General features: G+C 38.1%; 1 protein-coding gene across 1 annotated transcript in view; it reads right to left on the bottom strand.

Moving 5' to 3' along the window:
• Nucleotides 1–2102: 2102 nt before the first annotated feature.
• The window catches only part of PARG (poly(ADP-ribose) glycohydrolase), a 62387-nt gene continuing 40269 nt past the window's right edge, over nt 2103–24220 (bottom strand). Inside the window, exons 12-18 of the mRNA XM_071749295.1 lie at nt 23501–23576; nt 21061–21208; nt 16112–16190; nt 15230–15338; nt 11915–12020; nt 6623–6751; nt 2103–5570 (exon numbers count right to left, since the gene is read on the bottom strand). Of these exons, the coding sequence (XP_071605396.1) occupies nt 5410–5570; nt 6623–6751; nt 11915–12020; nt 15230–15338; nt 16112–16190; nt 21061–21208; nt 23501–23576 (808 nt within the window). The 3' untranslated portion in view covers nt 2103–5409. The remainder of the gene's footprint in view (nt 5571–6622; nt 6752–11914; nt 12021–15229; nt 15339–16111; nt 16191–21060; nt 21209–23500; nt 23577–24220) is intronic.

Below are 24220 nucleotides of genomic sequence, written 5' to 3'. Positions count from 1 at the left end.
CCTGCAGACTTGAAAACATTGGAAAAATGTGCAACAGATCCAATTTTTAGTATCACCCATTTGATTTACAATTTAAAAACCCCCAACCAAAATCCACAACACAACACCCCTGCTCCCCTAAAACCTTTTCTTTTTCTTGTTTTAGGCAGATAAGCTATGAAGGGATTTTCAGTGCAAATCCATTTTGCATTTGATCTAGAGAAGGGCTGAGCTGTGTGAGCTGTGGGTACGGGGCAGGCAGCTCTGCAGTCACACTGCACAGGGGATGCAATCCATCTCCACTGGGCACAGCTGCCACTGTCCTCTGCTTGGCACATTTACAGCTGATTAACTACATATTAATGACCTGCAGACCCTGTAGCTTGTCACAGCTTCTCCGAGCTTCTGCAATACATGTATCAACCAGCCAGCAAGCACAGCCCAGTGCCTGCACGTCTGCAAACATCCCATCAGCCTGCCACAGCATTATCAGAGGGCCTGGGACATACCAGTCCCTCCTCTGACTCCACACCAAGTGGCAGAACCACGTAATGTAACCCCAGCTGACAGCTCAGTTAAGCAGGAATTGATGGCATTGCTGTAATGGAGTTATCAGTGACTGATACCTCCTAGGCAGCTTCCAGGTCACACTCACTTAAGCAATGATAAACGAGCATGAAACGCTGTGAGCACAAAACAAGATCATAAATACTCAGTTCTTAGTTGAAAAAAAAAAAAACAAACAAAACCCCACGAAACACAAAACACTGCATCTCGCAGTTTCCATGATTTTGTGGGTTCTGTTTTCAAAGATGCAGATAGTGCATCACCCCACGCCAGCTAACACACAAATACATCAGTGAACCTTACAGAATTTTTTACAGCTTTTGGTATCCCAAGGTCTGACATCCATCTGTCCAACCTTCTGTCACAGAAAGCTGCTTAGGCTGGGAGGGTGGAGGCTGTTTGGAATGGAAATGTTAAAAGTTGTAAAATTCTGTTGTCTGTGACTCCTCTATCCCAGTACTGATACAGGTGGGAAACCAATGGTTTGGCAATAGAGAAAAACAAGAAAAGTCCCTGGGGAAGCAGCCCTTGCAATTGTGCTTTATCCCTAAGGACTTCTCTCCATAGGCTCCAGTTGCTTTTAAGAATCAATGGTGTATTCCTGAGGGTGTGTGCTAAATACAGTTAGGTCAGTGACAGCTTGGGACAGGAGAGACTGGCAGCTGGTTCCTCACTGCAGCAGAGAGCATGAGGACCTTCTCCTGGGATTTACAACATGAAGGGCATCAACCCTCCTTTACTCAGTCATCATGCTACCAGGAGGCTGATCTCCAGATCATTCAGCTCTCAGCCAAAAGCTATCATTCTGTCTATTTAAATAGGAAAAAAAAATCTAAACCCTGGAATGACAAACCACACTTGAGGATGAAACAAGGGCTAGCACTGAGTACCGCAGCTCAGCACCCCCAAGGTGCTCATCCCCACCTTGGCAGAGGCACCTGCAAGTCAGCAGCTTCCTTACTGTTATGCTGTACTGCACACTCAGTCCTTCAGTAATAACACAAAGATCACCTAAAACCTTAGGAGCAGTCAGAAATTATATTTTATCCTGATGTCCTGTAATGCTAAAAAAAAAAAAATAGTTTCTTAACTTATAGAACAAGATTTCTGAAAAACAATTCTAAATACTTTTGTTTAGGAAGATGTTAGTCCCACTGTTACAAACCATGAAAGCTTTTATGCAACATGTTAATTATTTCTCTCTCTTTAGGGTTTTATCTGCTTTTATTTAGCTATATTCCCTTCATAAAGTTCAAACAATTACCTACTTGCTTACCACAAGCAAATTGGGATTAAGCATCAAAATGTCTGCACATGGCCATACACACATATGAAATCTCACACTCATGCAAATACCTTTCCCTTTTACATCCTTTTTACACTGCTACACAGATGGAAACAACTGCTACAGTATAAATAAATTACTTAGCTTTATTTTGTGTCAATACTTGAATTATCAAAGTTAATGCTAGATCTATCTATATTACTGTGCCATGTACATTCAAAGGAGGTAACATTTCTCTGTCCTGGAAAGTATGAGACAACACACACAACACTGCTTCAGAAGTTTTTACTTGTATTCCTACAAAATCATGTAAACATTAGCATACAGATCCAGAAAAAAAAAATCAATATAATATAACGGTGCATAAACTGTAAGTTTAGAAGAATGTCAGGAACACATCAACAGTTTATAAATTAATATATATATACAGTAATGGGTACTCATCACTAGGATAAGACACCTCAAAACTGAGGATGTTTGGTGCAAGAGCATTAAAACAGCACAAGTGCTCTGACACCAAACTTGACTGTGAGGCAACATTGCAGTCTGTGTGACTGCCTGGTGTTGGTTCATAGTATGCATTCCATTTACTGCTAAAAAGTATAAACTGAAAGTTTTGATAGGAAGCGTTTATTTGAAATCATATAGCAATCATCCCTAAAGTAATAAAAAGCTCAAAAAACCAGAATATTCCATAAACAGGCTCCTAAAAGAGTGAAACTGAAGCTTACAAGGCTGCACAAAGAGATCGTCCACACCTCCATTCCACAATACTTCAAACAGAGTACCAAAAGGCATCTCTAGCTAGAGAAAATGTTTCTGATAGTTTAGAAATAGAGAATGGTTTGTGGAGGGGAAAAAAAAAAAGAAATATGCAGAGCATGTATTGGGCTGATGCAAAATTCCTCCTTCCACATGCAGCATTCTGGGCAATTTAGCTCTTTATTGAATTAGAAAGTCATGGGAATGTAACACCATTGATAATTTTTAAAAACTGTACTATTTTTCTTTAAAAAAACCCAAAACAATCAAGAGAAATACAATCCTAAGTTTGTGATCAAAGTCATATTCAATTTTTTTTCCAACATTGCCCCTTCGTGAGGTAGGGACACATATCAGAATGCAGGATAAAACAGTCTTATTCAGATGACACATTAAACAGAAAATTAGTTGCTTTTTTCCTTTTCTCCTGTCTGTAAAACCAAAAATTTTTCATAGGGGGAAAAAGGTATGCGAGATGCTCTAAAGAATGACATGAAATAAAAGGCATTCTTCTCCATATTAGAAAATTCTCAGTCACCAGTGAAAATACAGACTGCATAAAATGACTAGAAATTATCCTGGAAACAGACATCTGACACTGCAAAAACTCTCTTTGATACCCTATAATAAGATCTTCAGAGAATGCTTCCAAAGTTAAAATATATTTTTCTGTTTCTAGAGTTGATGGAGTTATTCCATCTTATTTTGGTACATTTTTCATACCTGACAAATTTCTTCCCCTCACAATGAAAATTAATATTGCACTAATAAAGATGTTTTTATTTACAAGAAAAGGAGGGTAATATCTGGCCACCTTATATAGCCTTCTGCTATATTTTCTTCCAACTACTTACGAACAAATTCTGTTCACCTTTTCTATAGGAAAACCTGAGTAGTAAGGTGAAGAAGGTTTGGCAGATAGCACCAATTTCCATTACTTGTCTCAATTAACAGGGAACATTTATCACTTGCATTTATAATGCACCTAGAAGCTTAATGTAAATGCCCAACTAAAAAGCTTATTATAAAACATTGCTCTTCATGTTGCCAGAATGTGAGTTAACACTGAAACACCAGGAGCAGGAAAAAGGTTCCAGATAACTCTGAGGACACAAGTTGCAGCCACAGAGAAAGGTCTGAAATTGTAGCCTCAATCTTTTCAGTGTAAGTGATGATGGGGAAAGCTACAGCTGGTGGGAAGGAAGAAACCCTTAAACTGCTGCATTTGTCACCTTCCAAGAAACACCATTAATGCAAAGGTGCAGCACTCTGAGGGTGTTTACAAATGACCCCAATTCTTTGTTCTGTCTTCCACCAGAGCAGCTCCAGCAGTGAATGCTTTGTTGTAAGGCAGACTGCCCACAGCTTCCAGCACTTAGTGCCCATCATGTGTTTCAGGCCTGGGGAGGTTTTATCTGACATTAGCCAAAAGGCTGATGTTGTTGATACTAGAGCCTCAGCTCTACATTTCCTGCTGTGTTTTTCACTTGTATTGCTAAACTGGTAAATGGCAACCATGACAGACCAGAAAAATGAACACAGAAGAGGCTAAACTGAGCAATATGGGCTTAAACTTAGACTGGGTTTAAACAGCTAATAGACAAATGTTTCATTGGATTGGCCCTGTACATAGACCTCAAAAAGTTTTATCACATATGTATCTGCAGTTTTGTGTAAACTATTAATGTACTACAGCAACACTAATTTGGTATTCACAGAGATAGTAATAGCACAGTTTTTACACATCTTTTGCCCTCTCTGCATCATTAATGTTCCCATGCCTAAAAAGACACAGGCACAACAACCCTCTGATAAGGCCTCATGTTTTTACCTGTAGCCTGCACTTTCCTCCCACTGCTATGTAAGTGATTTCCATTTCTTGACTCCCATTACCCCTTGGGGATCTTACACTCACATGTATGCACACTGTGACAAAGGAGAACGGATAGGACAACATAAACACAACCTGAAGACCTTAATTCAAATGATGTTGCCAATAAAAGTGAACCTTGAGAAACTTCAAATATACTTAACACATCTAAAACCTTGTTCAGTGTTGTAACAGATAGCACCAACAAAAGTATTGAAGCATTTCACATGCAAATTGTTTCCCTCTACATCCAACTTTGGTCACATTTCTCATTTTCCCACCCTTCCATCCCTGTTTTTATTCTGCTCTTTCATGCTGACTTTTAGGTTTGATTCAATAAGACAATGCAGCTGTGAAATGTATTACAGCTCCTCCAGATTATTTGCATTTTTAATCAGCTATTAAAAAAAACAGATTTAACCCAGGACACAAAGGTAGATGAATGAAAAAGTTGTTAAGAATAATGAAGATACCATGTAAGGAGGTAATCAAATTATGACAACTTTCAGTAACAATCATTACAATGCTTCTCTCTAAAGTATCCCAGGAGTTACATGGCTGCCTGTCCTCCAGCACTAAGCTTACATGAGAAATTTGGGCAAGATCCCTGAAAAATAAAGGCAAAGAAGTACAGAGAAATTTTCTGACGTCTTTCTGCAATCTCTTGACTGAAATACAAATATGTACTAAATATCCTGCTTAACAAGGTATAATACAAACCAGATTAAAAAATCTTTTCTGTCCACACATGAGCAAGATATTCATGTATGAAACTATTAAACAAAACCAATCTCATCTCTCCAAGTTGAATTTTTTTCTGTTGTTTGGGTAACATAACTACCAATGCAGCCAGTATATATTAAGCCAATTCATAGATTATACCCAGCAAATCACACAAGGTACCAGTGGGAGGAGATGAACAGTATTCTATTCAAATACACTTATTTTAATCCTCAAAGCACAACCCTTTTTCTTCATCATCATCAGAATCTGCATAGGACTCAATGGTGGTATATATGAAAGGGTACAGCTTGACATCTGGTCCTGAAGTAGAACAGCTTCTGCATTCTTCATTGTAATATCTCAGTAACAGCCTATAAATGTCCCCTTAAAAATAAAAATAAATAATTGAAAAACATGTCAGATCATGGAATCATCAAGGTTGGAAAAGACCTCTAAGATCATCAAGTCCAGCTGTCCTACAGTCCACCACTACATCCAGTCCACCCTACAACCCCTAAGCCATCTACTGTAGAACCTCATCTCCCATCTTTTGAACACCTCTAGGGATGGTGCCTCCACCACTTCCCTGGGCAGCCTGTTCCAATGTTTAACCACTCTTTCTGTCAAGAAATTTTTTCTAATATCCAACCTGAACCACCCCTGGTGGTGCTTGACCTCATTTCCTCTTCTCCTATTGCTGGTCACCAGGGAGAAGAGGCCAACATCTGTGTCACTACAATCTCATGCCATATGAAGAAGACTCCAAATGAAGCCTAGAAATGCACTCTCAGGGAGATAGTGGCTAGGAACATCTCTTTAAATAAGCAGTGAAAAGGAGGTAGACAACATTACAGAAGGGATGTGACTGTTTCCAAGCCTGTTCAGAATACAGGGTGGGCTCCCTCAGCTGTCTGCTGAGCTTTCTGCAGAAGCCATCTGAATGTGAGGTTTGCATATGTATAACTTAAAGTATTGACAATTACCTAGCTCTGTACTTCTGTCCCACAAAGTAAAGACATTTAACAATTACAGGGGGCACAGGATACACTGCTTTTCTTGTACTGGTAATGGAGGATCAAGCAGCATTAAGCCAGGACCACTATAATACAAACCAGTATCAAGAATGCAAAGGCAGGTTTTCCTTTCCTAAAGCATTTTGGTTATATTAAAAACTTTTGCAAATCTTCTATCACATGTATCTATATATTTCAGATTCTAGAGGGTAACTCCTAAGTGAATTAGAAAAGGATCCTACAAGTCTTAACACTGCCCAGTTACCACTGAATCAGAAGAGTTCTCCACTCTGGAAACAGGTACAAATAAACTGAGACCCAACTGCTTGTGTTCAGGACTTGATGAGAATTCTTATTGGATGGTTTCCACTTACAGAGACAGTTAAGTCTCTTCTCTGTATGGAAATATTTCTTTATGCTCACCAACAGTTTGTCCCTTCTCACACAGAAAAGTGTGCATGCTGTAAATATCCCGCATCAGCTCCGCATCTCCAAAGGTAAAATAAACAACATCACGTCCAGCCTCAGCAGCTGCCAGGATCTGTATTAAGGCTGAAACACAAAAGATTGCACAGATGAATACACAATAAAATAATTTGCTGAAGGGAAAAACACAGCCTCATTTTCCAGCAAATAATCATACCACCCACCTTCAGGTGAATGCTGCAAAGCAATATGACCAACGGGAAGGGAAGTATTATTGCCATTTTTTAAAAATAGTAAATACTGGGCACTGCAGCCCAAAGAGTTGAAGTATTCTGCTGGAGTCACTAGTGACGACCACCCTTACTTTCCTGATAAACAATGTGCTTAAAAATCAAAGGAGTGATTTTTGGTCCATGTTCACCCCCAGGCAGCATCCAGCCATTAATTTACCCACTAAATGTGTGCGACAGGCTATGAAGGCAGAGAATCATCTTGCATCCTGGTTTAAGCTGTTTGCATCAAGTCACAAAGAGCGGGGTAAAAAGTATCAGTCAGCACATCACAATTTCCATTCTCTACCAACCTTCAGAAGGAATGGGGTAAACCCTTCCACTTGGGAGACTACACAAAGATGAACCAACTTTTAGCTTCCATGAGAAGATCTATGGTCCTGACACCTCTTGTGGCACAATTTAAGGTGTTCACCTCACCTACAATGCAAGTATTCAGTGTAGAATATGATGGCTCCTTCTGACCTACAAAAAGTGAGTGGCAATGCTAGGAATGCAATTCAGGTTATTTAACTTCTGGCTTTATCTCAAACACACCTCACCAAGCTGCAGCCCAAGTTCTTTTAACAGCTAATATTACCAAATAGACAGACATGTATTTCTGTGTGGAAAAGAAAGAAGGCTGCCTCTCTTAGAAACAGAGTTCTGAATATTCCTCTTGAGAAATCATCTGGGGTATTGACCAAGTACTGACCTAGTCCAGCTGAGTCAAGCTAATGGCCCACTGCAATTGCAGAAAGAGGCTCTGGTCCAGCTGCATGTTCTCATTTCCTCACTCACCTCCTGACTTTTCTGCAACTCAGGTGCTCACCAGACATCTCAATGAGCCAATTACATTCACCAACCTGACAGAAATGTTATACAACAAATTAATCTAAGGTAATTGTTTTCTGCTAGCTTAGCAATTGAACTGGCCAAGTGAAGGGTTTGCTAAGAGCCAGAGCTGATGCAAGGGAGGACACCAGACAAGAACAGGAAAAGGAAAAACCAGGAAAGAACACCCAGTACCTTTTCAGGTAGCACCAACCCATTACAAGAGTGCAGTTTTTTTCACCAACCAGTACTGCAGGGCTGGAGTGATGCACATGCACATGATCAGTCACACACTCATTTCAAGTCATGTTACAATAGTCCAGATAATGGACTCCAGCACCTATCTATTGAGGCTTGTATTTCAGAGCCTATGGGTGCAGTTCTGATATTAATTCTTTCCTTTCCTACCCAGAAAGTAGAGTTAATTAAAATGTGATTAATACTGTCTTTGCAGAAATTAATTTTAAATAAAATAGTGTGTGTACTGCATTACCAACTACTGGAGGAAACTAAACAGAAGGCTGTTCATAGCTCAGCTCAAGGATGTTTCACATTTTTTTTTAACAGAGACATAACAAAGTACTGCATTCTTTAATAAAAAAACCTCTTGCAAACCCATAGCTAGAATTATCAATTACATGATCCACATGTCAAATTTATCTCAATCTGGGAATGATATTTTAATTACTGAACCAGATGTGGATTTGGTAAAGCTTCAGTGGTTCAGCTTTTAAAGGGTCTAATTAACTAGCTTGCATAGGGGAACAGAACCTAATGAATCTTATTAGTCATTCCAAACAAACAATGCAATCTTACTTGACAGAAGATATTAAAAATATACTGCTTATTTTGAATTGCTATGAAACAAGGGTCAAAATTTCTACCAAGAATACAACTTCACAGTCTTCTGGGCACTAGTGATATATAACACCATGTGAAATTTCCTGTAAATGTGAATTTAACCTGTGGTACAGGGGACTCAAAGGATTTGGGCTCTCTTGCCTCTTTGCACCCAACTGATCTGATCCCATTTAACTCTTCTGGACTCACACCTGAAGGAACAGCAGTGCTGACAAATCTCCTTTACCACCCAGCGAGGGTGGCGGAAGCATCAGAAATCCCCCTGGGGACCCAGCTGCCCTCACAGCCCCTAGAAGCTCAGTCCCTCTATTCAGAGGAAAATGTTTTCACCTCCCTGCAGTGGTTCTGTTGCAGCAGCACAGCCCAAGTCCAGAGGTGGCTGTGAGGAAAGTGGGACCAGAGACCCAGGAGGGGCAAGCAGAGCAGGACTGCAGTGCTGCAGACACAGCAATGCTCTCTGGGCTGGACACCCAACACTCCCTGTGTCCTTACCTGCTGTGTGAGTTCAGACCTGCAGCACCTCAGTATCCCATGCATTTAGGTGAGGCAAAATGCAAGCTTTTCTCTCCTTCCACTAATCCTACAAGGGTCTTTCTAATGCTCATGGCAGTCGTCCTATTGAGCTTTATTTTCACAGATAAGTATTCAGCTAAAGAATGCTTCCTCACAGTTGTTAGAATCATGTATTTATGAGATGCTTCAACAGATACTCTTCTTTGCACTGTCAATAAAATAACACTTTCCAATTTTTAGACAGTTGCACAGAGCCCCTGGAGCTAAGTAATTGTTAGATTATCCTCTCATTTGAAAAGCAAGACGAGATCTTTCAAATTCTCTCAATTAAATAAATATATTATCTTCCCTATTAAAGTCTCAAATTTATACTAAAATTTTGTGGAAATATCCCTAACTTGGTTAGAATATCTTTTTAAGTACCAGGTCTTTAATTTATAATATCAGAGGATTTTTCCTCTCCTATGGTTTTAGCTTACTGCATCATCTGTGACCTTGAGTGAAACAATTTTTAATATACAATCATGTTCCTTTAATTCATGACTGAAAAAAAAAAAGATGAAATATCATAATGCATTATGGCTCTTATCCAGTTATATCCAATTACATCAAGTATTTTTGTGGTTCTGAAGTCTGTTACAGATCCAGATACTACTTCTGAAAAGCTAAGGATGTGTATGCAAAATGTTAAATGAAAAGGCAGAATTTTAAGCTATGAAAACTTGTCTCTACATTGTTAAGCCTGTGTAGTCAACAAAAAGTTTTTGGGTGCAGTGAAACTGACACCGATAATCTTGAAGTTTTCTAAAACATATTTTGAAACAAAAAATTTATGACTCCTATGAAGTACAAAAGATGATTCTCCACTGTAAGAAATTTGCAAAGCAAAAGAAGCCCAAACAGCATTTTAAACAAAACAGAATCACTTTTAGCACTTATGACTGGTCAGGGCCTATCTGTGAAGTAGAAAATATTTCATTTGCCTATCACTCACCAAATGCAAATCTATTCTAAAAAGCATACATGGCAAAATACTGTATTTTTTCAAAGCACATATTTTAAAAAGCAAAAAAGAATGAAGCCACATTGTTTCTAGTCAGTATCAGCTAACAGAAAACTAAAATGACTGGTTCCATATCCAATAGCACATCGTTGTCATTTAATCCTCTTTATTAGGTATGGATTTTTCAGATTATTCTGAGAAATTATGCTGAGTTTACAAAAAGAGTAATGTAAGTGCAAGTTCAACCAATGCCTTTGTCAGGACTGCCAAAAGAACAGAAGAACAGTTATATATCAATTTAGATTAATTTTTCATAACAGCAGGAGTACTGTAAGCTGATACTAAGTTCTAAATGTAGCAGACTTTGGGAAAAAAAAAAAAAAAAGGTTGATCCAAAACTGGAGGAACTGTTATTTAAATGAAAGCTCAAACTAAAATAGTAAATTAAAATAAAGCTTGAAATATTATTCAAGCCTTTACACACTTTTATTCTGCCCTGAGTTCATATCCCAGTTACAAAGCACCACAACTCATGGCTCATTTCTTTATCTACAAAGACTTCTCTTATGGGCTACCTCACCAAGTGGACTCAGCCATGGGAGTCTTTGTCAGTGTCCTTCAGTTTTGAGCTCTGACCTATGGGGAGGAGAAGTAAAGCATTGCAGAGAGCAATCCCTGGTCTGTAGGTTGCATCTAGGGTTGAATAATGGCTTAGATCTGATGATCCATATTGTTATCAGAAACATTAAAAAATATATACTTGGGCTATGACAACTCAAATCCAAGAGGATTTGAATCTTATGCAAATCAAAGCATTTATTAAAGACTCCTAACATCATAATAATCAAGTATGGTCAGATCTCATAGAACCTGCTACTTCTGATATCGACGATCTGCCTTTGGCAGCCCTTCCTATCTAATCAAAATAAAAAAACAACTGTCAGAAAATCAGTGAGTGTTGAAAAAAATAAAAATAGATGCCTAATGAGTAAGATACATTAAGAAAGAAAACTAACAAAGCTGGTAGCCTGATAATTGCTTGTCTCAATGTAACTACCTAAAGCTGTTCAGAAAAGCAGACTTTAAGTACTCTTCATATGTTTAAAACCAACAAAAATGCAAATTTATACTTAAAACTATATGAATCAGGATATCAGTTTAAATGTCAGGATCCATCAGTTCTTGACTTGATGGGGAAAATTCTCAAGCTAATATAGGCATGTGATACCTGCTGCATTATAAATACTCTAAAAATAAACCATCAGAAAGTGAGTGATATTGCAGGCAAGTCAGGAAAGAACAAAGCATGTCTGAATGACTGGAAACCTCTCTGACATACAGCAATTATGGCATATAGCATATTAAGGAGCAAAACTCAAACATTAAGCATTGCCAGCAAGTTTGTGATGCCTTGTAAATTACCAGGTACTTTAAACAGTTTTGCAGAGATATGAATTTTAGGCATAATCTAAAAGTCCAGAGAGGTTGAGTGATTTATGACTGAAAACTGCAATTAACATGTTCTTCTGTGAACTATCTCTGTGTGTCAGTGCTTTTGAAGGTTTCAGTACTACAGGCTCTTATAAACCCAGCATCTCACCATCATGTACTTACCTCAGAATTTAAACTAAAAGCAGCATATAGAGTCAGCATTCATTTTTATTGTTTATGGCCACATTACTCATGGCCTTCAGTCTAAGTATTATTCCAGTCCTTGGCTAAAATGTATTAATTCAAACAAAACAAGGCCAAGAATCAAAATCTAAGTTATTTGACGAATTTGTACTTTAATAGGTTGCTACAATTTACCTTTTAATCGGGAGTCCCCTCCAAAGGCACCACATCCCCAGTTTCCTGTGGCTATTGCAGAGAGATGTTGAGGTGGAACATTGGGTCGAGAAAAACCACAATAGGCCTGGAGGCAGACAAGAGGCAGAAGATGAAGCTGACAGGCAAGCTGGTGCAATGTTTTCAAACAAGCAGATGATAAACAACATTCAGTATTTTCTTCAAACAATACCAAATTCAATACTTCAATACAATACCCCATTATATTCCTTTATATTTAAGTCAGTAACTACAGAACTGAGGGCAAGAATTTTGTCTTATTTGGATTCAAGTTAAAAATTAGGTAAAGGTGCTGAATCCTAGGGATTTTATCACAGCTATAGAAAATTTTCAGGATAGCTAGAAAAGAGAATAACTAATTGTTTGTGTCATGTCTGCTGTTTCTCAGCCCATTTAGCTGAGTGACAAGTAAACTGCTGGGTCCAGGGTTCCTGAAATTCCTCAAAACTGAAAATACAAAATGGTATCTTACAATACAGGTCAAATGCAAAAGATGAGGGTGGGAGTAAAAAGTATGATACTGACTAAAATCTCAAGGCACATGCTTCCATGTACAGAAAAAAGGATAAATCTCTTTGGAAGTTTTTCAACAGTGATTTTGGTCCAACTGTCTGGTAGACATTGAAGAACCAACAGTTTCACTCCCATCTGACCTAAGCTGCAAGTTCAGACTTCTCTTAGTCATAATTTAGCAGAGTACCATGATTTAGAGTTTGTATAAGACGCCCTTACACTTCATCAGGGTCATGCAGCTTCTTGAGCTCTTCCAAGCCACAGCTATTTGTGTGCCTGATGTCCAAAGCACATTTGTAATATCCAAAGCACATTTGTAGGCAACTGGTAGGCAAAGCAAGTGAATGCTCTGTCTGTGTGCATAATAATTCTTCAAACTCAGTCCTCCCAATGAGGGAAACGTATTGGTGTTGCAAGAGGATGTCATTCCCTTTTCAGCTTTTACATAATGGGAATGCATTTCCCAACTCCCCAGGATATGGAGAACAAAAACTGCCTCGTCAATAAGAAAGTCAGCAAATACTTGGAAGGACTTCAGCAGTCATATAATAATACATAATACAGTTGTATTTCAAAATATGTGCATATACTGTGCTTACTGAGTCCTCATTTATTAAATCATAATTGAAACAGAGTCGCATCTTATTCCATAAACTTGTTTCCACCCACAGTACATTAAAAAAATATTTAATTTGTTAAAATATTATAGAATCTCCCATAAAGTTAATGACATTTTTACTTTAGTAAACACAGAATTAACTCAGGTTTAAATTTTTTTTTAAATGCTAACCAGTCCTCAATCATCAGCCAAACTGACACACTGTATCAAAGTTGCATGGATCTTCCATAATTTGTTTTAAAAATCCACACAAAATCAATAATATTGAAAACTGTGGGCAGATCATAAATTCACTAGAGTAGGTAATTTGAATTTTGTACTAAGATATCACTGAAGTTTACAAAATTTATTTACTGTCTTTTTCAGGGCTAATTTCATTTCCAACCATGAAGAAACAAACTGATGAATGTACCTTTACTCACGATGCCAAGGCTTTATGAATAAATTAAATTAGTCCCTTCAGCATTGCACATCATTTGTGGGAGGTAGGAGTGTGTGGAAATAAAGCTTTCAGATATATTCCCTTTCCCATTAGGAGCATACTGCCATATGCTTGAATCAATTTAAAGTGCCTCCTATGCTATTCTATACCCTCCTGTATTACAGAAAGCAAGGAACTTTAACAATGGTAGTATTGTGCCCTTATATTTATCACCCTAGCTAAAGCAGAGGCCTGTTGCTTCTATAATTAGTATGTTTTGAACCTAAACACAAACAGACTAATACAGTACAACTCTATAATCATTCTTGTACTCAACTCAGTAAAAATAGAAGTGCCATTGCTATAATAGGCCACAGAGCTTTCACTAGCTATGCCTTATAATAGCCATGCACAGCCCTCATTCTGGCCCATTAGTTTCCTTATTAACTTAAAAGAACATGCTATGTGAACTGGAGATGGATACCAGGCATCTCTTGTTAGGAGAGAAATTTTACATATGGGATAACAGCAAAGGCCTTGAAAACACTGGTGCAGCTTGGAAGCTGAGACAGCTCATTAATGGCAATTATGAGGCACTTAAACAGTACCCCAAGAACTGATTAAAGACTGCTTTAGCTTCCAGAAGAGCAAAGCAAGAAGAAAAACAAGTAACGTGAAAATCATGCAACAGGATAAAGCACTTGCCATGGCTTAGGAAAGTAATCCCATGTTCCCAAACATCATGCAGTGCACAGTCCAGGGCAGCGATCAAGGGCTGGGAACCATCTAGAAACTCATATCTTATTTAAGGACAAAATCTTAAATTAGGGACAGCTGGGGAGAGGAAACAGATGCCCACTGCCCAGCTTCCCTTGTCAAAGAGCTCTTCAGCCCTCCAACTTCAACAGCTGAGACTGTCAAGGGTGATAGCCACTGAGGGCAGTGCATTTTTGCATATACACAGCTAACAGAGGGTAAGGTCAAGGACTGACTGCCTTGAATAAATAGTGATAAAGATTAATAATATTTATGTGTTATTAGTAGGAAGCATGGTGTTTCTGACTGTCAGTCTTAAAGGTTTGTTTAAAGGACTGAAACTGCCCTGACTTGACCAGTTTTCTTAACATCCCCATCACTGTTAGCTCTAACTGGCATGTAATACATACACATGCTCAGCTGCCACAGCCCTTGTAGCTATTGCCCAGATAAAGATAGATGATTTATGAACACCTGGATCTGATCTCAATAAGATATCAATATATGAAAAGAAACTCCTAGGTAATATGGCAAGACCCCAAGAGCAAACAAGAAAGGTGGAAGAAAATCAAGTGGCACTGTATTTGTGAACTGTTTCCATACTAAAAGATGCAGCCCTCAATCCCCCTCTCCACTTTGACTGCAGGACTGGATAAGGGTTCAGATACAATCATGGGAAAAGGAATTAAATCATAATTTCAAAGCAGGACAGGAAAGAGTTAACACCATATATATCCAAATTTCATCCATAATTTTGAATTAAATTCACCTTTGAATAGCATATCAAAGGGTAAGAGCCATTCTATCAGCCAAGTTTCTGCTTTAATATTGGGGAGCAAATCCCTGAAGTACACCTTTTATAAGAGACAACTAATCAAGAACTTTCTTAGCTGTAGATAATAATACAAAAGCATTTTAAAAGTTGCTACAAATATCAGACTGCAGGTCACTGTAAGAAGTTTCTCACCTTGTTGAGCTCTCTTCTAATTTTCTCAGGACTAAACTGATCAAGGAAACGTCTGAAGTGAAATGCATCTATAGCAACAATTTCAGTGTAGCGTCGCTGCCACTCATCCCTAAAATTGGTGGGGAAAAGCAGATGACATCAGTTGCTTATTATTTGCCATATAGTCATGATCCAAAATGAGCAATTCCCCACAAAGCTTCTCCCTTAGAAGCAGCCTGAAAGGTCAGATCATAACAGACAACGGACAACTTTTTTTCTTTGTGGGTCAGGAATGAAAGCAGATCCAGAAATGGGACAGGTTATAAATTCAGAAATACCTGGCCAGACTCTGGCCATAAACGTGAAACAAATCTTATTACACAGCACTGTTTATTAAGTAAGAACACTGCAAGGTCAAAGTGTCATGCTCCAACATTTAAAGGAGAGTACATTGTATATGTTTCCATATGAAATGAATAATTTTTTACACATGCTATAACACTGGGGGAGAAATAAATTCAAGAGCTCAGATCTTTCTACTCAGATTCATGATATTAAATCTTCTTTAGCCACACATCAGCTGCCCTGTGGCTCCTAAGGTATTGTTGTCAAACTTCTGACATTACAATCCACAGTTCAGTCAGTATCTGAACAAAAAATTGGATTAAAACCATGTAACAGTAAAAGATGTTGGTTTAAGTACTTATATATTGACAGGTACAATTATTAGCATTAATCTCACTGTTAATATATGATAACTTCCTCAGCTTGTTGGCTCTTCTAAAGACACCAGGGTCAAACAGTCAAATCCTCTAAGGCAAATACTAGGAAATACTTAACTATGTTTTCAAATTTATAACACTTATTTATTCCTTGACTTGAAATACTTTTGTGGAACTTTACCTTGGGGTCTTATCTTCATGGCTTCTTGCCCACCGGTAAGTTTCTGCATAGCCTGTGTATTCACTATACTGCTCAGTACCTGAAACATACAATTTTCCATATTACATTCAAAATACCCATTTTTTCACTCAGCAGACCTTTCACAGGAATCACTGCTTCTCTGAATGAACACAGCTCTCAGAAGCAATGGAAAATAGAGATTTGTACCTGCACCAAACCAGCAGAAGCTTCTTTTCCACTGCTGATGTGTAGCAGCCACCACAGAACATTACAGGTGCAGATCTGTGTATGCTGCCCAGTATATTTGTGTACCTAACAAATTCTCAGATATCACAGCAATTAAAGGCATTAAATGGAGTGAAAGGCCATTTCTCTCTACTGCAGTGCTCAGAACCAAGAAGCTACTTCTGAAAAACCTTAAGAACACACAAACCGTGGTGTGGAACATACTTGGTGCTCTGCAAAAAAGTCCAGCAGGGTCTCCTGGGTAATCCATTAAGGGCTGTTAGAAAGTTGCTCATCAAGACCTCCAATAATTTTAGCTATTAATATTTGCTATGCCAATTCATATTCAAAGTTTTATCCCCTTTAACTAATAGAGTGAGGATTATAATCTTTCTAAAAGTCTGCTTTTCACCTTGTTTTACCAAATGTCAGAATCTTGCTTCAAAACCTGGAAATGCACAAATGTTTCAAAAAAATACTCCTATAAGTAGTGCCATAGTAAAATCACAACTTTTCCACCTGTTTTGAGCTCACAACAGATGCATTTCAGAAGTGAGGGATGGAAAAGAACTTTTTTTGGAGATTCCAGCTCACAAAGGGACAGCTTAGCACAGGTTATAAACAGTTAAAGAAGGAAACTTCAGCAATGCCTTAATTATAGTGACACCTGGTATGCCTACATATACAATGTAAAAATAGGTTTTAGAAAGACAGGTAAGATGACAGCACAAAACTTCTGCTTACTATGGCAAGAGTAATGCCTAACTATTGCAAAGACTGGAGATATTCTGAGAATACAAACATTTATATTTCATCTCAGTTTTTTCCTCTCTAAGTGAAAAAAAAAAAAGTTGAACAATCAGAAACAAAACTATTAACTTTTAATCTCATCTGGCAAGGGTATTTGAATGCTTGCCCCACTAGTAACACAAGCACAAGAAACAAGTTGTTAAAACTGCTTCCCCCCACCCCCCATTTACCCAACTTTATTTTAACTGATAAGACTTACAAGCACTTCTTGAAGTCATGTGCCCTGCTATCTACCAACTATTTAATTAGATCTGTCTAGATGATTAACCATACTGAGGGCACTCAAGGCTACTCTGAAAAGTTTCTATGCAAAATGCGTGGGATGAGGAAAGATTCCTCATCCAGAATTCATTTCCTGGTAAAAAAAAAAATTCCCAAAATTGTGATGAATAATAAGCCCCATATATTCACACACACCCATGTCCTTGTACAAAGGACAACTGCAAGCAGCTTAAATATTCAGAAAACTGCCTCCTAATTGAATTGCAGACTATCAGCCCTCAGCAAGAAGGTTTACCTTCTTCTGATGAAGGTGAAGTTCAGTTTACTGATTTGCTTGGAAAAAATGTCAGAGCAAATAGTAAGACAAGACAGACAAGGGAAGCATGTGACTTTTCTGAGAGCATTCTTTTAGGACAACCTAGCAAAGCTCCCAGGCTTTGAAAAGCATTTCTTTTGGTGCCCAGCATGTGGAAAGAAAAGACTAAGTTATCAAAATATTGTAACAGGATAGAATAAATGGCAAAGTATTGAGCTGACTTCTTCAAAGTTCCTTGTTTTCATTAAATTTATGGAAGTGCAGTGTCTGATGATGAAAGCACCAGGAAACAAACAGAAAAGCAAATAATAATAATAATAAAAAAATCAATAACAGAGAAACCCAAAGAACTCACACAAACTCCAAACTCATGTTCCAGAAGCCCAAAGTTACTGACAATCAATAGATCTTCATAAGAGAAATTTATTAGACAAAAACATATTTTCAGCAGGCAGTACTTTTGCCTGTGATCTACTGGGATACAAACTGATGTTTCTGGGAGAAGCAGTATGGCATAAATGGCATATGCTAGTGTTCCTGATAAATGTGGGGGTTTTGGGGGTTTTTTTTGTTTTGTTTGTCTGGGGGGTTTTTGCTATTTTTTTTTGTGGGAAGGAAAAAAAAAAAAAAAAAAAAAGCCACAAATGCAGCGTAATAGCAGTTCCACCAGAACTTTAAAAACAGGCTACAAAACCTCAAAGTCAAGAGAAAGTACATACAAGTATCCAAGATACATTCTTTGTAAAATTCATGGTAAATAGAGCACCAGACAGTGAAATTGCCACGGGCTAGTGTGTATTGGACCTCATTCATCTAGAAGGAGTTGCAGTTATACCTAAAAAGAAACATCCCTTTCTCAGACTCCACAGTCTAGCTTTTTATTGGCATATGATTTGTAAGGCATTATTAAGTTCCCAGGGATTGGGAAAAACCTCACCATACTGTCCCTCTAGTATTTCTTATGAGCTAGAAATCATACCTCTGAAGAGGTCGTACCACTAACAGTGACTAAAAAGGAGTACGTGTGAAAAGCAAGGGTATAGTTTTGTAGTCACCAATATATGTACTCTTACTGCCAAAATTAAGAAGAAGGACCTTCTGTCCCTTTCAGTCAGCTCCTTCTGATTGTTACGTGGCACCATCATTAGTCTTCTGGTTCTCCAGACAGTGGCACAATCAGCCTGCAAAACCCAGCTGAAAAACAGCTTTTACCCTCTGTGTAAACTTTGAGCTGAACCAAGTGATCTCATTTACTGAACAGGTAACGTGCTCACAAGTCTCTGAAAATACATTGCTGAAATGTGGTCAGGACTGACTACTGTCCAGTCTGTGGATTTAAAGCAAACATGGAACACAGCCTCATATGCTCTTAATGCTGCCTGAGTATATGTGAACTCAAAGAGGGGAGGAGAAAACAAAAACCAGAGAAAAACTGAATGAAAACCACTGACACTTATTCACAGCTCTACCAGAAATATAGCTGTGGGAATGTCTGGCATTGCTGCTGTAATTTCTGTAGGCAGATGTCTGTGCTGAAGAACTTAACTGTTTGCATGACCAGTTCCATATTCATTACATCAGTGATCTTAACCAGATGCTGTGAAATCACAGCAAATTTAATTTCTCTCCAATTTCTGAGAGTCTTCTGCAAATTTAAGCTGCACAGTTAATACCCATTAGGCTGCTGAGTCAAGATGCATCACAAGGAATGTAATTAATCAAGAGGATTGTGACACGCAGAGGAGACTTGGCTAAGAACTGAGATGGAAGATGTCCAGGGATGAAATGAAAATGATGGAATGGCCATTTCCATTAGAGAAGAACACCATATCACAAATACTAATTGTAAAATGTTATAAAGTACTCAAAAAAACTAAAAGAACATTGCCGCAGTGAAAAAAGCATTCTCACCTTTATTTTTTTATGCCAAACCAGTATTTTTTGCAGGGGAGTGGAAGGGATTCCAAATAATTCACTCAATGCTTTCCCCCAATCAGTTATTCCAGATTGATAGCTGTGCTCTCTTTTTACTCTCCCCATGAGAGCCTCAACCCAGAGATAATTACTTCAGTAAGTTAATCTTATTTTAGTATCATATACAAAACACACAACAGAAATAAGTGATGGCCAAGAATATTCTGACTCATTTTTTTAAAAGGTAATAGCAAAAGCCAATTTATCAAAAAGTTTTCACAGAAAAGGCATTTATTTTGGCAGGGTGGAAAACCAAAATAAAACACTACATCTTAAAAAGATTAACGGGTATAAGATGGAAAATAAAACATACTCTGCCTGGTACAATCAATAGCTCAGGACAGAGAAAGATTTGCAAGATATAAGCTCAAATGTTTGGTCTGCATGCATGTGAGATAAAGAACCTCTCTGGAAGAATTTTTCCAAGAAATGTGCTCTAATACCTGTACAAATTCCTGACATAATCTATTAGAGTATTTGCCCAGAGATTTGTCTCCAATCAAATATTTTTTCTTTGTAGTTGCTCTTTGGAGTGACTAAAATACAATAGCATCCTTTTATTTTTCAGTCATGAAAAATGCTCACTTGTATGGAACTGAGACACACAGCATGACCTGGGCCTCCCCAGTTCTTAATTGTGACACTCAGTGTTTTGATGCTGTTTTGATCCAATGGAAAATAAACCATTCCAAGTTCTATGAGAGATGGAAACAAAAGGAAAAACACTTTTAGCAAGGCACTGGATACACAGGCCCTCAACAACACACTAAAGAAGCATTTAGTATTTGATCTTGTCATTACCAACCCATAGCTAACTTACAAGTACTGCAAACACACATTTGTAATTTATGGGTCAAAATCCTTAAAAGACATTTCTTCATTTTCTACTCCTTTTAACGGATGCTGATTTTCTGCTCTTCTATTTCCTCCCTTTTTTTGTAACCTGGAGGCAGTTACTCCTCTCAGAGGTCTAGTCCCACTTATCACATCACATGTTAAAAATTGCACAGAAAAAAAGAAAAAAAACCAACAAAACCACAAGAGAAGCATTACCTGTCAATATCTGGTCCAGCTAATACCTGGTAATTGTGGACTTCACCTATATCACCCAGCAGTATTCTTTAGCAAGGCCTGAAGACACTGGCTTCTCAAACACTTTCATAAAGGAGAAAAAAGTTCTCTCTGTTTCTATCTTTATTTTGTTTCCCTCACAAAACATCTTTTGGAACAGCAGCCCCATGGTTTTAAGAGATGCAGTGAAGAAGGAAGCTCCTGGTCAAATAAGTATTGACTTTTCATTTTGCTTCTTTTTTCATCCTTGCAGCATTTAAACTTCAATTTGAAATGTATGTTCTATATGTTAAACCAGCATAAGATGTGAAACATTTTCTGCAAAACTAACCTGTGATGATAAGACACTCATTGTGATCCAGGACTTCAGTGATGAGCCTTGATACAATCAGTTCTGGGTTGATTAAAAAACGAATTTCTTCTTGTACTAGTCCTGCCCCCGTCACACCACCTCCAACAAAACGGTTGGCAAAGTCAACCTAACAAAAATATGTTTAGGAGGATTAGGATATTAACAAATAAAGTAAGATCCTTTCATCTACCAAGGTAAAGTTCTGTACAAATTTTAACAGTTCTGCTAAAATCTGCTGCTATCACTTATAAATACAAGCAGCAGGACAGAGCCTGACAAACACCATGCCTTTTCCTTTTTTTCCTTTCTACTTCTCAGAAAACTTAAGACAAGTGGAACAGCAAAATAAAGTGCTGCACTCAAATGCTCAATCCAGTATTTGGGTTTTCTGTGAAGAGCACACATTTAAGAAAAAAACCCACATTTCAGTGGATGTGAGAGATGGAAACAGCAAATGACAGCATTCTTTTTCCGTTTTATGAACACTGAAGTATTATTAAGTTGTCCTTTAATATGCATGTTGCCCTAGCTGTCCACACTGAAGGATGTTCAGATTTCCACTGCCCCTGTACCAGTAGCTCTGTACCTAAAAGAATCTCATGAATTCTCCTTGAAATGCACTTGAATAAGGCACATAATTTTGATGATCATTAAGGTTCCTGTTTGAAACAGAGAAGTTTTTGACAATTTTTTTGCTGCAACAATGCATATTTTGCAAATTGCATTTTTATCTAGACAACAGTTATGAAAGTATTTGGTTTATTCAATAAAGTGATTGCTATTTATGCAAATTAACTGTCCATGTAGACATTTAACTGTCCATATATACATTTATAATTTTTTTTAAGTCTCTTCATCTTTCAAATGCTGTTAACTTCTTACTGATTATTATTTAGATAACTGATCAGAGCACATTTACAGGAGTGGAAAAAAAGTTGCTGGAGCAACATGAACATCTGTGCAGATTACAAACTCATTCAAGTCAAGTCTAATACACACTACCAGCAAGTGTTCCCAAAGTCTGTCCTGAAAATACCAACACACTTCAGCTGTTTAAAATTTGCTGAACTTGACTGTGATATAAAAAATAACTTGAAAACTATCCAAATGTTGAGCACGCCAGAGCCCCAAATGCACTTTTTTTAACTGTGCTGATGAGCTTGAGCTCATGACATGTGCTTGAGCCCCCAGCACATGGCCCCATAAAAAAACAAACCCTGGACCTTGCCTAAGGCACATCATGCCTGTCCATACCCAAGCCTGTCCTCTGCTGGTGCCCACTTGCTGTCCAGATGTCCAGGGTTGACTGTAGTGACCTGACTCATCACCTTGCTTTGCTTGATGGCCATAAACCTGTCAGCAGAAACTGCTACTGCCATTGCCCCTGCTCTGCTTGTCCCAGCCAGCAACCCTGCCTCCTGCACTGTCTTGCTTTGGTCATCCTGCTCCCTCCTGGAGAGAGCTCTCTCCACCTAAGCAGAGATATTTTGTTTGATGAGACTTGAAAATAGTCAGAAGGAAAAATACCACATCCGAGGCAAGAGGCACTTTTACAGAGGACAACAGAAAGAGTACATGAAAAGGCATAATTCAACCTTCCCTCACATCTGAGGTTCTACTATAGTTGAGTAAGAGACACAGAACAGATATCATTGAGCAGTTGCTGAGTTCTTAGTAATTGTAATACACATCTGAGTGCTCGAGTTTCATAAAATCATGAGACATTTTAAAGTTTCAGCAAAAAGCACCACAAAACAGAGTCCTATTCACCCTTCCTTTGCAGCACTTACTCTTGGCTAGAGAAGCTGTAATTTTGGTTTTGAAAATGCACTGTGGAAGGCAGATTTTTTTTTTAAAATAAAACCAAACAACAAAACAAACCCAAGAAACCCCAAAACCCAAACAACTAATTCAAAAACTCAAATGTGTTCCTTGCTATAGATATGCACAGGACACCCTCCTTATGAATTTTTTTTGCTGACTGGCTCCCAAACTGAAACACTGGTGCTGGCAGCAGCAACAAAGTCTCCTGAACCACTGACCTGACCACTGTCTGGGGCACAGGAATGATCTTTAAAAAAATAAACTGAAATGCTTGACAACTCATCAAGATCACAGCCTGAAACTTATCTTGTCAATCTTTGATCCTGGTGTGAACCAAAAGACCAGAAGCTGCCAAGGGCTTGTTATTTTCTGTCAGCTCTTTCTGTACCAGGTACATGTGCAAACCTAGGTGAGCTGGGAAATATTGACAGTACTAAGGCTGCCCATGGAATTAATATTGATGTTTCTTTTATGCTGCATAACATCTTGTCATTTAAGTCACTTGAGGATAAACAAGTAACTTCATTAAGCTGGCAGACCATAAAAGCATGACAAAAACATGGCATAAAGCCCATTTACTTTTATATGTGCTTACCTGTAGCATACCTTGTCCATTGCTTTCAATAGTGCCTTCATAGCTGACGTGCAATCTAGACAATTTTTTCTGAGATCTAGCATTGAGGAAAAACATTGTACAGAAAGGATGATTACACCATCTCCAACACAGTCATCCATGATAAAAGAAAACCCATTCAATCCCAAAGTTCTTCCACACCTTAAATGTCAGGTGGTTTAAAAAAAAAACAAAACACAAAACCTAATGGATTAAAGAAAGAGCATTTGCATTTCAGAATCAATTTGTAAGGTTTAATATAGTAAATTGTTTGGTTTCTCCACCTCTTTCACCAGAAAAACTCAAATCTGAAATTTCAGTTCTATGTTTTCCCACAAGTTTGTCCCAAATGAACTTAAGAATCAAAAAAGCTGGTTAGCACCCATGCTTCATTATATATTTGCTGTCATTTCTGAAATCAAGTCACCTCCCTCTTCTTTTCACACTCATGCAACAGCACCAATGACCAATGTTACTGTTTTAAAAATGTACTTAAGACTCGCTGGCTACACAGGCCAAAAAACATACTGGAAAGCTCAGGGCCCTCAAACTAATTGTGGCAGTTCACCCACACCCCTCTGTACTTCTCTCCATAACGATGCATTCCAAACATTGTTTCATGTAGTACTTCCAGGTCTGAACTAATTCCATATCAATGGGATCCACTTATCATTGATTCAAGAAATTTCTTATATTAGCAGG

This window comes from Heliangelus exortis, chromosome 7 (genome assembly GCF_036169615.1).
Source record: "Heliangelus exortis chromosome 7, bHelExo1.hap1, whole genome shotgun sequence".
Lineage (NCBI taxonomy): Eukaryota > Metazoa > Chordata > Aves > Apodiformes > Trochilidae > Heliangelus > Heliangelus exortis.
The sequence above is the reverse complement of the archived record's forward strand: the minus strand, read 5'-3'. Positions and strand labels throughout refer to the sequence as shown.